Source organism: Micrasema longulum, unplaced genomic scaffold, assembly GCF_059751315.1.
Source record: "Micrasema longulum isolate JH-2025_06_02 unplaced genomic scaffold, ASM5975131v1 h1tg000580l, whole genome shotgun sequence".
Lineage (NCBI taxonomy): Eukaryota > Metazoa > Arthropoda > Insecta > Trichoptera > Brachycentridae > Micrasema > Micrasema longulum.
Window position 1 is genome coordinate 26,060 of NW_028277776.1, and position 16,281 is coordinate 42,340.

The window sequence follows — 16,281 nt, forward strand, 5'->3', positions numbered from 1 at the left end:
CAATGGCTACGTTGGACGAAATCGAACGGGGGTTAGTCCCGTAGTCTAGTGGTTAGCGCATTTACATCGCGTTTGCCATGCAAGAGGTCCCGGCTTCGATTTCCAAAAAGATCGACACAAGAAATGTATTTTAAAAGTTCTTTACACGCTACGTTATTTCATGATCTCTGGACTGGCACCTGGGCTGCTATTCCAAACGCTCTCGAGAGCATTTGAAATAGCAGCCCTGAAGTGAAAGTATGTCTTACATTCACGTAATAGACGATCGGTTTACGCTGCTTTGAAGAACAGACCCACGTAGTTGTGACCTACATACCGTCCTACAGCGCGGATAGAGGAATGATGCTGTGAACTTATTTATGTGTTTCCAGCAATATTATTTATTTATTTATTTCCACGTCTTACGCCTTAGACAAAGTATAAAATAATATTCAGAAACAATTATAATAAAACATAACACCTGTACACAGTATAGAAGATATATATACATAAAATAAAATCAGCAGAAAATAAGAAAATAATTAAGAAATATTAAATAAGAAATTATAACATAGGTACGCAGCAAATTAACAATAAATAAAGAGTTTAAATATAAAAATTATTGAAGTAACAGAGGCGATGTAGCATGGCATAAACAGTAAAACAAGCACAACACTTAGTACATTTTTATAATTTAGAAAAGAAGTGATTAAAAAGTAATGATTTTAATTTGTATAAAGATAAATGAAATAAATCTAAGTTTCCATGTTTGTTTGCTAACATGTGGAACCGTGGAATAAGTGAGTATTTAGCTTTGTTTGAACTACACAAATAAAAAGCAAAAAAAGTATTTTGTCTCGTCCCATTATTATGTTGAATTGACCAAACCGTATTAGTTTTATTTCCGTTTTTGAAGCAGTTTTATACACAATTTCATAAATAAAGTCCTGCTTAGTTGCATACATACAACTCGTCAGCAAGTGTAACAAGATACTACATATTGTATATTCTTATATGTAGTTACATAGGACTTGCGTAATGTAGAAAAGTTATTATTACGTACTGTTTTATTATTTCAAAAGAGATGCAGCCTTTTGCCTAGGACCATAAACCAGAAATAATTTGGCGTCGATGTAGGAAAGCGAAGAAAATTCTCGATACGCCCTATTTCCCAATTGGAATTCATCCAAGGCCTTTTTATTACATCTTCTAGCGCCAAGTAAATAAACCGTTAATAACAATTTAAATTTGATCGCTTTGTATTTGTTAAAAAGATTTTAACTCCCGCAGCATATGAGCTCTGTTCGCCACCTAAAGTTACGAAAAAATGTGAATGAATGCTGTGTGCACAAACTTTCATTTCATTAATAATTTCATTTTTTCCTTATTATATTACTCGAATTATCAGGGTTAAATCGGATTAATTTAATTATTACTTTAACATTAACAAATTAGGTACAACCATGGTGGAAAACATTTCAGAGAAGTGGCTACTTATCACACTTGTAACATTCACATTTTTATCTATGTTTGAACATCCGTATTTCATCAATTCCTCCATATGTTGGTTTTAGTAAACATCATCATCTTTTCCTTTCCGCACCTAATGGTACTGTATTAGTGCATAGGCACTGTATTAGTAGGGGAGACCGAGGAGAGTTGAAACAATGACGATTTCGAGAAATCTGTGATTGATGGCAAACTGGCAACATCGAGCATTTATTGTTTTTTTTTTTACGTGAAACTTGATGGAGTCTGCAACAGCAGTCTACAGGGAGTGGTTGTGTGTATACGACATCTGGACGGAAAAAAATACCCAAAGCAAGTTTTTGGACAGTATTTTGATAGCCTGTTATTCGATACGTATTACGTCAACGCTGACATGATATTATTTTTTATATGCACTGACTATTCAAGTTTCAAAGCGTGATAAAAATTCTCAACAAGGTCTGATTTTTTGGGCCTAGGAGAGTTAAAACACCTTGTTTCAACTCTCTTCTGTTATTTATTGTATAACTTAAATGTTTTGTGGAGTGAATTTGGACACCGAATTGTTAATTGTTCTTGTTTCAGAGTGCCCAATCAATGTGTACGAAAGACTAAATTGCTGTAATTTATTATTTCTGCACGATAAAGCCTAACCAATATATTTTTATTGATTAACATATTAACGGTTGATTACAGCAGTTAAATTTGTTTCACGCGTATTTTTCCAAATAATTTTCTTTATTTAAAAAAAAACATTCTTTTTATTAGAAAAACGTTATAATCCCCAAATACCAAACTGTTACAACTTACCTTAACCTCTGTTTCAACTTACCTCGGTACTAGGAGAGTTGTAACGCAGAGAGTTTTTTCAGTTTTATCTGATTTTCAACGATTTTCACCTATCGACACCAATTATTTTTTTCTGTTAGTTTACTTAGATTATATATTGTATAAAATTGGTTACTTTAAGATATAAAGTTCATTGAGGTAGGTCTATTTTAGGCTGAGATATACTAAGAAATGTTAAAACTGTTTCAACTCTTCTCGGTCTCCCCTACACCAATCGTAGCGTATCTTGATCATTTTTGTTACATGAAGGTAAAATGATCAGTTTTACGCTCTAAGTACCAGTCCAGGGACAATGAAATATTCTAGTGTGAAAAAACCCTTTTAAATAAATATTTCAAATCAACTTCAACAGTGTCGGGAATGAAACCCGAGACCTCTTGAATGGTTGGCAAATTCGCTGGCTTATTGTAATTTGTTAATCTTAATTACTCCCTCGGAGGTGAAATCCAGTCTTCTGTCCACAAACGTTTCGAAGAACTCAAAATCTTGTACTCTTTACCAATTTGGCCTACATCACGATACACACGTAAAATAATTTAAGACCCGTAGATTTTCACGGTCACTGTTATCAGTGCGTGATACTTTTACTTATACGCTTTGACTCAATTTTAAAATGCGGGAAATTTAGTTTCTAAGGCTTTGTGAAATTATTAATTATCTAGGTACAAATAGACTGCCTCAGTTAGTGATAACCGCAATACTGTTTGCTTTGTCGGATGGAGTAATCCCGGATCGGCTTAGTGCAGCAAGATATCGCCTATCTGTTTCTCGCAACAATTATTCTGTCATAGAAATTCTGGCCGTGTTCGATAACTTGACTTAATTAACGTATCAGTAACTAGTAACATGTCAGAATAACATATTATCAGAATAGTTTCTCTTTATTAGGAGATAACGTTTATCCTAAAATGTAAATATCTGTCACTAACAAATAACAATCGATCATTTTTCTTTGATTTTGATCAAAAAACCGATCAAAATCTTATTCTAATACTTCTGGCTAAATCTGAAATCATCGAACAAAAATTTTCCTATTTTACCGATTTGTAGGGTAATCGATCACAGGATATAAAAATTGTTTGACTAATCTTTTCTTTAGTTTTCTATTTGAAGGGGTATTTAATAAATCAATTGTATATCCATTATAAACCGAATTTTTTAAATAAATTTAATTCATTTTCGAAGTTAAGTTTAGAAAGAGGAACATTTATTAAACGATGTAAAGTGACGACGGTTGAAAGTTTAAACTATATAAAGAATAAATATACTATACATTAAAATAAAAAAAATATGGACAAAACGAGGAGATAGTGGGAAGGAAAATAAGGAAATGGATAAAGAGTGGTGAAGGATGATTGAAGGAAAGTAGAAGTGGAAAATTGCATTTGATTTCATGATTAAGAGGAAGAACAGAGACAAAACGTCTAGTCTCTGTTATTTCCAATCAAGTCTATTAGTTCTCTTCTGTACCTTTTATATGGAGTGTTAAATATATCAAGACTATTTAAATTCTTGTTAAATGCTCCACATTCACGAGGGATCGTAGAATGTTTCCGATGATTAGTTTTATTATTACGAATATGGAAAATATCAGAGAGTCTAGTTGGTCTGAAGGGGACACGGTAAGCAAATAGATGAATTAGTTTTGGAGAGACAAATTCATTATTTACAATTTTGTAAAGCAGGATCTGATCGAAAATATCTCTTCTGTGTGCTAATGAATCAAGGTTATGAAATTTTAAAGAAGCTATATAATTTGGAAAATGCAAATGAAATTTGTATTCTACTTGTTTCAGAATTTTTTTAATACTCTCGATTCTATTGATATTTTATTTATAAACCGGGGACCAGATAGCAGTGCAATATTCAAGATGAGGGCGTACTATGCATGTGTAAAGTGTTATAATTTTACGTAATTGATATTATGAATACCAAAAAATAATTCAATAAAGGAAGTCTAGTCATCTCAGAATTTTCTTAGTGACAAATTTAAATACGCCAGTGAATAGAAAAGTTTCGATACGAAGAATAATTTCTGAATAATTAAAAATTCAATTCCCACATGGCGGTTGTTCGTATTTTTCATTTTCCGCCGCCACTTTCCCAAATAATACTTCATATAATATTTGTTTAGTGTTTGGTGATAAAACTGTTTTACTATCTTTTTTGTCATGTTTACCTATTCCAAAAACGAAATTAATCAAATAATAGTTTTTATATCTGAGTCGGAAAAAGTAGCCAAATAAAATCAAATAATTTTGATCCGCAGATTATTAATAAAACATAATTGTCTCAATGATTTCATGTATTGTTTTTCCTTTTAATATTATACTATTATCTGGTGACGCAATATTCTTAAATAGAGACATACCCCAGTAGTTTATACGATAGGGCCCTGCTTACAATGGAAAGTAACAGCGTTATCTTCGACTGTCTATAAAGAAAAATCGATATTTGTGAACGAAAATGAGATATTTCTTTAAACATTTATAGTATCGTCATCGGTAATCTATAATTGAACATGTTAAAAAAAAAATGAAAGCATATTCTGTTTTTCATACAGAAAACTTAATTTTACTTTGTTGATAAAATTGTAGATACATGCTAACTTCCCAATGTAATCGGGGCCCTGCTTTGCATTGTGTTATTATTCCTTTAATTGATTTGATGTAGTTGCATCTCCAATAACCACTTTTCCAACAATGAAAAATTTATCAGTCTCTTTTGCTCTTAACATTTCTTTTCAAAAATGCTCAAAGACTACTTCGAACTACTCATCGATATATTACTTGAACTTTGAACTTTATCGCAAGTCATGTACAGCGCAATTTAATATGTAGATATTGGATTTCAATACCGAATCCCCTTTTCAGGGCCCCGATTACAACGGGATGTTAACAGAGTTATCTTCGACGGTCTATAAATAAAAATCTATATTTGTTTATGAAAATTAGGATATTTGCATGAACATTAAAAGATCTTCATCGGTAACCTATAGTTGAACATGTAAAAAAATATATGCATATTCTGCTTTTCTTACGGAAAACTTAATTTTACTATGTAGATAAAATTGAAGATAAACGTTAATTTCCCATTGTAATCGGAATCCAGGAGTACCTATGTACTTACAATTCAAAACAAGCATTCATTAACTCTCCGACATTGTATAGAATTTGAAAAGTAATTTTCATCTAAAAAATATTTTCTCTCTTTCTCGCCAACGCAAGATTTCGTCCTCTTTTTGACGTTCTCTACAATTTAAAAGTTTTTTTTTGTACCTAATGTACTATAATATGTTCCATGAAAAACATTAAACGGCGGCCTCCGTGGTGTAGTGGTCAAGAAGCTTGACTCACAGACGGAAGGTTCCGGGTTCGATTCCCGGTGAGAACACAAAAATTAAATGTGATTTTTCTCAAGCCTGGGTGTTCTGTGATGTTATTCACCACTGTAATTGGGCCTCCTAGCCTGTTGTGGTGCAAAAAATAAAAATAAAATTAAAAAAAATTAAAAATAAAAAAAAATAAAAAAAAAATAAAAAAAATTATTTATTTATGTTTCGCATGGGCTATCTTACTTTTATGTTTTACTAGCGAAAACAGACTGTTACACACTAAAAAAATTGGCTTTTTCGGCCTCATCTAATTGGACTTCTGGGCATCGTTGATTAATTTCTCTTACACCTAGAGTTATCGTCCGTTTAAGCCTTACAATATTTTTTTTTGTTTTTCGGAGCAATCGAAACGTAAAAAAAAGAATCTGTCACTCTAAAGCACACAAAATAAACAGATACGACGATCATTTAGTCTATGGTGACGTAGCATCGTTATTCTGTTAATATTAATTTATTTTTTACAAAGATTTCGTTTTTTCACTAAGAGTTTTCACGAGAAGGGTAAAATTTAGCACATGACACTTCAGCCTTCCGGTTAGCTTTATGCAAAGTATGACACCTTTCAATCCCTCCGTTGCGACGTGAAAGAAACACAAAGAAACAGACAAACTAATAAAGTTTGCCGCAGTACCAATACAGTGTTCTATGCCCTATTAGGTGCGAAAAGGGAGTGATTATGACGAGAAAATAATTAAATTTAATGTACATAATTTTTAAATCTCTCTAAGTCATTAAAAATTTGAGCCCAAATAATAAATATCATAAAATATTACGAATTATATTCGAAAAGGAAACATTTTTAGGAGTTTTGAAATATTATTATTTTGGATACTTCCATCAATAAATAACCAATTAAAAGTATATGGTAAATTAGACAATATTTTATTATTGCTTAGGCATAAAAACAAAAATCCTAAAAAAGCATATTATGGTTTACATTATTGAGAAGTTTATAAAAAATCTAGGAGTAATAATTGACAAACATCTATGCTGACGAGCTTATACTTATGAATTAAGCCGCAAAATATTTTTCAGTCTACATTCAATTAGAAGGTTGTAAAAATTCTTACCCGATAATACTAAATGCACTCTTTTACGAGCATTACTACTACCCATTCTAGATTACCCTGATGTTTCCATGACTGATTTAAGCTGAAGAAGAAATGTATAAGGTATATTTTGGGTCTTAGGAAATATGACCACATTTCTGATTGTAGGCAACTGAAATGGCTCAAAATTAGACAGCGGAGAGACTATCACTCCCTCTGACTTCTCTTCAATGTACTTCATGGTCCTAACGCTCTTATATACGAGAACATCCGTGAAATTTTTTGAACGTTTATCAGTTCACGGTATACCTCTTCGTTCTAATTCTCAAAGCACTCTTAATACGCATCCACAATTTCTTTCTTCTCTAACTCATGTAGTGTCCATGCGGCTTGACTGTGGAATCATCTCCCATCCACCATCAAAGTTGTTACTAATGTATCTCTGTTTAAATCACGTCTGAAGAAACATCTTCTTTCTCCTTACTTAATCTCTCCTCATTTTTTGTTTCCTCTTTTCCCTTTTTTCCATTGAATAATGGTATTCATTTAAGATAATTTATTTATATTCCTATTTATATAAAGTTTTTTTTAATTTTTTCTATTGAATATGTTTCGCAACTTGAATTTTAAAAATGAAACATTTATTTTATTGGTTGGTTAAAAGAAATTGGCGTTTGGCAATAAGCCCGCCAATGTACGCCACATTACGTACAAAAAGTCAATTTAAAAATAATTATAAAGGGACGACAGAGACATGGTACAAATCCTAAGCTCACATAAATACATACACAAATTAGATCAACCCTGATTATGGATGCTGTAATATGATCCGAAACTTTGGAAAACAGTCCAAACGTCTTAATAACCCAGAAAAACTAATTGTTCAAAAACGCTCTCTAATAACTATTACTTTACCTACTTAGTTTAACGCAACAAAAAACTTTATTTTTGGGTGTCAAATTTCGAAGTAGAAAATATTTATAAAAACTATAAGTTGCAAAACTTTCGTAAAAAAATTATTTTTTTTTTAATTTCAGATCGATAAATCTCATTAGAGTTGCTAGCAGATGTTGTAATGGAGACTCTAATGATAAAATCGCGATCGTCCATACAACATTTACTCCAGGCGCTGAACTCGAGCACTCTAGGCCCCCCGGGGGGGCAGTCCCCGCCCCCAGCCCCCGCGCGGGGGACCGCAGAGCCCCGGCCAGGGGAGCCCGCGCGTCCGCCGCCTACCATGGGGCACAACCACTCCATTCCAACCCCGAGCCCCACTGACAAGCCATCGGAGGGCTCTTTCACTACACCGGAACCTACCAACTTTACGTACAACAGAACAGACGACTACTTCCCTAATTACTGGTCCAACACGGACGATCCCCTGTGGAATGGATCCTACTCCAACTCTACTAATGCAACAGGATACAACGCGAGCGATTACGAACTTGCCGGTATCAGCAACAGCACTAGTGTGCAGTACGGGTTCTGGTTCTGCGCGAAGTGGGTGGACGCTCAACAGGACCTGTTCCAGGCAGCCAACTTGTGCCTGGCTGCCGCCTTCCTGGTGCCCAAGGGGTTCAAGCAGAGCATCCTCCTCATGCGTGCACTGGCGGCTGCTGGCTTCCTACTCTTGGCAATATGGGCTGGCACGGAACTATGCTCGCCGGATGTCTTGGCGTGGAACATCACCCTTGTGATCATCAATTCAATTCACACAGTTCTTCTCGTTATAAGGTGATTACAATACAATACGTAAAAGTGATGTCATTAATTCCTTTCTCGTCTTGTCAGTAATATTTTAAATAGCAACTGGCGCCATGGCGCAATTAGTCAGATATGCAACTGTGAAACTGACAACGCAGGTTCGATTCCCACCAGTTGTCAGGAAAAATCTAAATAGTGTTTAATTGATCCGGGGATTGTGGTGCTGTTTTCATATTCTTCACCTGCTGGCAAACCTCTAATATGGAGGTTTAAAAATAAGCTTGGAGGTAATATGATTATTTATATAATTACTTTAAAATTACATTACAGGGCCCTCCAACCCCAAATTAAATAAATGCAGAATCCCTCATCTCAGCTTATTGAAAAATCATAAGCATGTAGATTTACATATTTTACATTTGTATTCAGCTAAAAAAATATTTTCAACTCCATATTTTTGAGGTAATTTTGGAAAAAGCTCTCAATATTTCTTCACTGTTTCTCTCAATATTATATTATTACATAATCAAATTCCACCATTTATTAGTCAAAACTGTTTTCATGTGTATATAAATATCTCTTTACTTTTATTTTATTTATGTAATGGTCCTGATTGTAACAACCAATTTATTTTGTTTTACGTACGTCCTTTGATGTTAATTTTTACATATCTGCAAATAAATGGATCGCCGCGACCGCGCTGTATGCTTACAATAACAACATACGAGTACATAATACGAGGGTTGCCTTTTATATTTCGAGATTAAAGTTTTAAAAAAACGTAAATTTGGGATCGAAAATGGCTTTATTGTTTTTTGAAATATTCTCCACGATGATTAACACACTTTTGCATCCGTTTAAACCAATTTTCCAAGCACTTTTGCCACTCAGACTGAGGTACCTCTGAAACATGCATTTTGAACGCATCAACCGCTTCTTCATGTGCCGAAAAACGTTGACCTCCCAATTTATTTTTGATGTTCGGGTTTAAAAAGAAGTCATTGGAAGCCAAATCAAGACTATATGGTGGATAAGTCATTAATTCGATGTTTTGACCTATTAAATATTTAATTATTTGTGCCGATGTCGTTGTTGAACAAACTGCGGCCACAATTGAATTTCGTGGGTACACCATCGATAAATACTGGTCTTTGATAGTGTTTTATTGTCAAATGTCAAATTAAGTTCATCAATGCACTTTTGTTGAGTTAATCCACGTCGAAAGACGTAAAAAATAATCGCACGAAAATGTTTACGTTTTAATTCCATTTTTGCAGTGATATGAAATTTTGACAAACTGAACAGTTGAAAATAGTGACCGTATGATTTATTTTTTTGGTAAATATAATTTCTAAAATGTCAAAGTCTACGGTAGAGGTGTCAGTTCCCAGATAGCAGCACCAGTGTTGGTCAAATCTTGAAAAATAAAAGGCATCTCTCGTATTAACCAGAGGCATAAGGTATTCATAAATATTATTGAATACCAATTTCAGATTCCTCCCCCCGGCTCTCTCTTTGGAGTTGACAGAGCTCTACCTCCGGCTGTTCAAGCCACTGAAGGTGAGCAAGAAACACTTTAAGGAGCTGGCGAGAGAGGCGCGTGTCCTGCGCCTTTACCCCGGGGAACCTTACGCTGTGGAAGGGGTTACTACCGCTGATGAGCGCCTCTCCATTCTACTCAAGGGAAAGTATGTATTGCTTTTTTTAAATTTACCATGTAAGAAAATTTATGAATATCAGTGGTACTATTCTAATTTCTCCTCCATATTTAAAATAACCGTAACGTAGGACGAGAATGACCAACAAAGAACCAGATAAACCAAAATCATAAGTCTGGTCATGACAAAAGCAGATACAACCGAAGGGCATGTATAACGAGATGCATGAATGTGGTAGAAACTAGGAATGTATGTCAGGATAGATATGTTTTCAGTCCATCCTCTCCTCCTACCCCATTTATCCATATGGAGAAATGTTGTGATGGTGGTAGGTCAGTTTTTTTAACAATAACAAATTGCTAGTAACGCTTACTTGTAAATACATACAAAACAAAATAAAATTGCGCCAGTAATTCTTCATAACTGTCAACAGCATGCGAGTTACAAACATCACAAGGAATTTAAAAAATGAAGCAAAAAATAAAATATTGAGAAAGAAACATAAAACTCAGTGGCCAGATCATAAAAACGGGAGGTTTGCTTGTAAAAGGTCATGCTATTTTGGATAGTCTGCTGTTTGTTACTAAGCCCTAAAATTCCCAATTTGCTTATTTGGCTAGCCTGTGCGCGGGTCAGTACCTAGACCACTGTCATCTCACTTTTTAATGATTTTGCTATGGGGATTGTTTTAGGGATTGTCAAAATCAATAAATCAGTCTTGGGAAGCGGGGTTTAAAATGACAAACCAGTAAAATGCCATTAAAATTGTTATAATTCATGTGATATCAGTTTGAAAAGAAAACACGAAGCGATCCGCCAAATACCGTAAACCTTAGCTTGGGGCTTGTCCTCTTTTCTATTTTATATCGAAACGAAGAAAGGGTTTCATAATATTACTTTACCCTTAAAAAACTGTGGTAAATAATTCCTTTGCACGCGGTGATGTTAACATCGTTGTACCACAAACAAAAGACGTAATATTCAAAAGTTCTGACCTTTCAAAAAAAACATCGAGAAATACTGTTTAATCATTCTTTTTCCATAATTTATAAAAACAAACATTCAATTTATCCCAGTTATAGAAAAATAAATTAAAAATTAAACTCGTTATTCGATCAACTTAATTGGTAATATAGAGATACATATATAGTCGAGGATACAATGTTGTAGAATTGTGTAATCAACTAGCGTATGTTTACTTTAAGAAATTAAAATTGTTGTGCTATAAATGAAAGATCCAATAAATGGAATAATAATACTAACATTATTATTGATTTTGAAATTTTCAATGGATGTAGATATATTATTTTTTTATTTTATTTATTTATTAATATACACGGCACGTAGTGCCATTTACTTTACAAAAAATATATATTGTGTAGAAATAAAAACTTAATATACAGTAGATAAACGAGAAAAAAAAACATAAAAAGTTTATAACTACATATTATGGTTTTACACAATGGTTTCATTCCATAAACACGCTAACAACGTGTGTTAAAAATAAATCATTAAAAGGGATATAAAAATTAAAAAGTACGAAAAATGTTTTTTTGGTTTAAAGATTTTTAAAAAAAGGACAGGTATTGCTAGTAGATAGTGAATAAAATTTAATTGAGGGCTTTTAAAATAATATCGCCAAGAACCAAAACCCCAAATAAATAATGTTATGTATTTTATTACGCTTATTGGTTGATAATTCGTTTTATATTATTTCATAAGAAGATAAAATAATATGTTTTTATTTTATTTTATCTTATTATTCTAGATCACGGTTATCTGATTTCATGTTAATTAATATTTTCTCAACAACCCTCTGCTTTATATTAATTCTTTTTTAAATATAATTTATAATAAATATGTATAATTTCGGTGGCTGAAGGTTGGTGGAACTCCTACCCCAGTCTCGGGTAAAGAATGACAGAAGACATGAGGTTGCTGTTTAATGCGTTTTTATTACATGGCGAATAAATTGTGAATTTTGTTGCGCGAGTGTTACGTCGATGAGGAGTTGAACTGGCTGCACTTAAACTACATGCTGGAATCGAGTGACTGCGTTGAACTGACTGTTCGGGCTGATTGGGGCTAACTGACTGGGCGTTAGCACACCCCGTGGTGTCTTCATAGACCGTATTCCTTTGTTGTTTATTTCTCCTTAGTAGAAATAATATTAATGTACTGCTAGACGTTGATCTCGTGGTTCGCAGAATGTTATATATTGAATTCAATAGAAAACGCTGAGTTTCTTCTTGGAGTCGTGATCAGTGATGTAGTCCTAAATAAAAAAAGTACCAGAGCGCACCGCTACCACTATTGTGAAGTGGGAGGGAAGTGAGAGAGGGGAGGGGGTACACATGTTTAGACTTTTGCCAGTTATCGGCAATAAACACGTTTGTCGTTATTTTGAATTGTTTGAAGAGACTTAAGTTCGCGCCGCTCCGCTCAGATAAAAAGTGCCGGAGCGCCGCTCCGGTGCGCTCCGGCCCGACTACACCACTGGTCTTGACACTATATTATTTCAGGTGAAATTGTTTATCACGTATTGTGTAAGTCGTCGATCATGTACGATGAACCCTACAAATATGAGCATGATCTGTAGTATAATTATAGTCTTAGAATTATGAAGTAGGCCAAATAATAGTTTATAAAGTGTAAAACAGTCAAGTCTAGAAAAGCGGGAGATACGTCCATCACAAAGAACGACAAGAAATAATAAAAATTAGTAGGGAAGCCACAACCGAACAACCCAGATGGAACAAGAAGTGGGTCCAGGAGGTTAATCCGAAGATGATTGGAGTAAACTATTTGGGAGAAAGGCTCAGAGTCCGGCAGGGAGAGTGTGAATGAAATTCCAATAAAATACAGAAGAGGAATTATTCGGGACATACGCGATGTAAACACTCAAGTCGCCGAGTCCAAGTTGAAGGTTAAGGGCGACACACGGAAAATTCACGATAAACGATCAATTTCACTAAGTCCCCCAAGCCCGGAGCGAAACACGCTGCTGTCAGCCGTACGCCAACGTTACCAAGCACAATTTTGAGCCCAGAGTAAATACTTACCCGATTAAACCATAATTGCTTCGGGGAATCATCCCGCGTTCGTAAACGCCTATTTAAGAAAAGCCAAGAGAAGATCTTCCTGAAATGACCACGTTGAGTTCTTCAGCCGCTGACCTTTGTGCCTAAGGTCTCCATTTCAGTTGATGCATCTAGATCCAGTCACCAGAGCCTGCCCGAAGACGCATCCAGCTTCTACATGACGCTCTCAGAACCTTCTTTCCGTTACACACTCTTCGTCAGGTTATATTTAAGTTTATTTAGAAGTTTGTTACTAAGGTTAGATTAATGGTAATGGTTGTATTATTAAATGTTGTATTTCTCTAATACATACCATTTATTTTACGAAGCCGAAGTCAGATTTCATATTTTCTATGCCAATATTTTGTAGAGGGTCGATGTCAATTAAAAAACTTAAATATTTAACTATTTTATACACAAATATATGTGTTGTAATGTGTTTTATTCATATTACAACCATTACTTTCTGTGTCCAGTTAAAGTAAGAAGAAGAAATTAAGTGAAGGTAAGTCCACCTTGTAGTGTACATAGTTGTGGATGTATTCAGTGCCCTATGCATCGTCGGATAGAGATAAAGGGACGATATTTTATGATGAATGGTTGAAAATATTGAAATAAATTTCTAGGCTGAAGGTGAGTTGCGAGCAGACCCAACTGCACATGATCCACCCCCAGCAGTTCGTGGACTCCCCGGAGTGGGAGGCTAACCACGAGCAGTCGGACGACGTGTTCCAGGTCACTATCGTGGCTGAGGAGCCATGCACTTATCTGTGCTGGCCACGCATGCGCCTCGAGAGGGTGCTCCGCCAGAGGCCGATGCTGAAAATCGTACTTGATAGTCTTATAGGTGAGGTTCGACTCAACCAAATTAAATATGTTTACCTTTAAATATGTTTACCTTATCATTAATGACCGTCACTGTTTATGGTAAAACCAACTTAGCGTTCAATGTTTTGACTTTCTTTGTATGGACATGCGATCCCCAAAAATGACAAATCATAGAAATTTTCAAAGCTTTTATTGTACCGCTCAGTGCGGTTCTGTCAATATGCGATATATGAAATATACGTGATCTTCGTTGATCCTTGTTTAAGTTCTCCTTTACGACAGTGAACAAATAGTGTGTCAGTTTCAAATTAGGATCGCTGACATACTTCCCAGATCCCGCTTCTAAAGGAAAAAGAACGAAGCAATCCAAACAAAATTAACAGTCACACTAAACTCCCATCTTTATATATATAATTCTTCTGCACGTGTGATGTCACCATACTCCTTCTAAACGGCTTAACCAATTTACGTGTGGTTTTCAAAGAAATATAGATCTTTGCGCTGTTCGTGTTTGTAAATATTAAAAATCGAAAGATGTTGTTTTTGGTGTATAACAAAAGTTTGTTTTTGAATGTTTACAAACAGTGTAACAGACGCGGCGGATCACTGGCTTTCGTAGCAATCGCACCAGTCACAAGAACTGTAGGGGCTGATGTCAACGCAGGGTGGCCGGGCGTAGGCAGGCCTCGGTCGACGAACGATAAGCTCCGGGGGAGGTATCGCTGCCTAAAGATCCCGTGTGGGGTCGCTAGTATAATATATATTTATGAAACATTCGCCGAATTTGCCTAGTACGGCACGCAAACAAACAACGAAAAAAAAAAACAAAACGCATTTCAAAGCATCATTTAATTATCAAGACCCTATTAAACTCACCCTAAATTCCCTTTGGTCTTAACATTAATCCGGGGATTGTTAGCGACATTCCATCTCCCGTTCCAGGTAAGGACATTACACACAAGCTGTACTCGCTGAATGAGCAGCAGCTGCAGGCGGCCAGCGAGGTGGCGCAGGCAGCTACTGCTGCCCAGGTGCGGCCGCTGCCGCGCTCCCTGTCGGCAGACACAGTCCACGTGGGCGCGCGCGGCCGCGTGCGCTCGCTGGGCTGGACCGCGAGAGAGCGCCGCACGGGGACCACGGAAAGTGAGTGCCAAAACAATAATAAACATTTAAATATAACCATATAAAGCAACGATTTAAACAATACAAAAAATAAAATGATAAGTAACTAAAATAATCTCAATAACAAATAATAAAATTAATACTGGCGAAACAAGGAGGCAGTGGGAAGGTAAAATATGATATGTAACAAAAAGTAGTAGAGGACAAACGATGGAAAGTGGGAACGTAAAATTGCATTTTACTAACGAAAATAGTGGAATTAATGATGACGAATAATAAAGAATACAAGAAAACAAAACCTCTTTTCTCTGTTATTCTGAATCAAGTGTGTTAGTTGTTTCTGTACCTACTATATCGTGTTAAATAAATATACACTATTGAAATTATTGTTAAGTATTTTGCAAATGGGAGGGGTGGTAGAATATTTCCGGAGATCAGTTTTAAAGTTAAGAATATAGAAAATATCAAATGGTCTAGTTCATCTGGAGGGAACACAGTAAACACTTAGACTGATTAATTTTACTCGGGAAAGTTTATAAGTAGTCGTTGCTATACTGTACTTTTTATGTGCATTTTTTATAACTAAAATACTAAATCTTATAAGTGTTTTCAAAAAAAATTCTTCAGGGGGGTTCTTGGCAGGTCCAACTTTTTTTTATTTACAAATTCATCCACGGTTGGACTATAGGAATCAAAAAATTTCTTTATTCTTCCGACTCTCACCTAAAACCTACGGATTCTGCATTCTGAAACATTTCTTTTGCACTACTACGGTACCTGAAAAAGTAAAAAATTTAGTGGTTTTTTTAGTAGTTTTCTTTCTTTAATTATTAATTATATATATTTACGCGTATGTAGGTCTGTATGTGTATTTGTGTGTGCATATATGTATCTGTGTGTATATAAATGTATATAATATTAAATATTGTTGGTATATATGAATGTGTGAGGGTGTGTGTGTGTGTGTGTGTGTGTGTGTGTGTGTGTGTATATTTGTTTTCATTTTATTTTTGCACTGTTTTATATTTACTTAGTCTTTCTTCTTCCTTTTTCCCTTTCTTCCCTTTTTTTCCATTCCACTTCCTTTTACTCCTAGCAAACTCAACGTTTTGGTTTTCATATTTTTGTTC

The 16,281-nt window shown here is 34.9% G+C and overlaps 1 protein-coding gene across 1 annotated transcript; it reads left to right on the plus strand.

Annotated features, from left to right (window-relative positions):
• Positions 1-7,834: 7,834 nt before the first annotated feature.
• LOC148280426 (popeye domain-containing protein 1-like) lies at positions 7,835-15,651 on the plus strand. Its single transcript, XM_088228398.1, has 5 exons — positions 7,835-8,493; positions 9,957-10,151; positions 13,828-14,048; positions 14,972-15,172; positions 15,629-15,651. The coding sequence occupies exons 1-5, from the start codon at positions 7,835-7,837 to the stop codon at positions 15,649-15,651; spliced, it is 1,299 nt and encodes a 432-aa protein (XP_088084524.1).
• The last annotated feature ends 630 nt before the right edge of the window (positions 15,652-16,281 follow it).

Excerpts from the sequence above, each read along its gene's own strand:
- LOC148280426 (XM_088228398.1), top strand. The coding sequence starts at position 7,835 with ATGGAGACTCTAATGATAAAATCGCGATCGTCCATACAACATTTACTC. Across the intron at positions 8,494-9,956 it reads ACAGTTCTTCTCGTTATAAG|ATTCCTCCCCCCGGCTCTCT; the intron begins GTGATTACAATA and ends TACCAATTTCAG. Across the intron at positions 10,152-13,827 it reads TCCATTCTACTCAAGGGAAA|GCTGAAGGTGAGTTGCGAGC; the intron begins GTATGTATTGCT and ends ATAAATTTCTAG.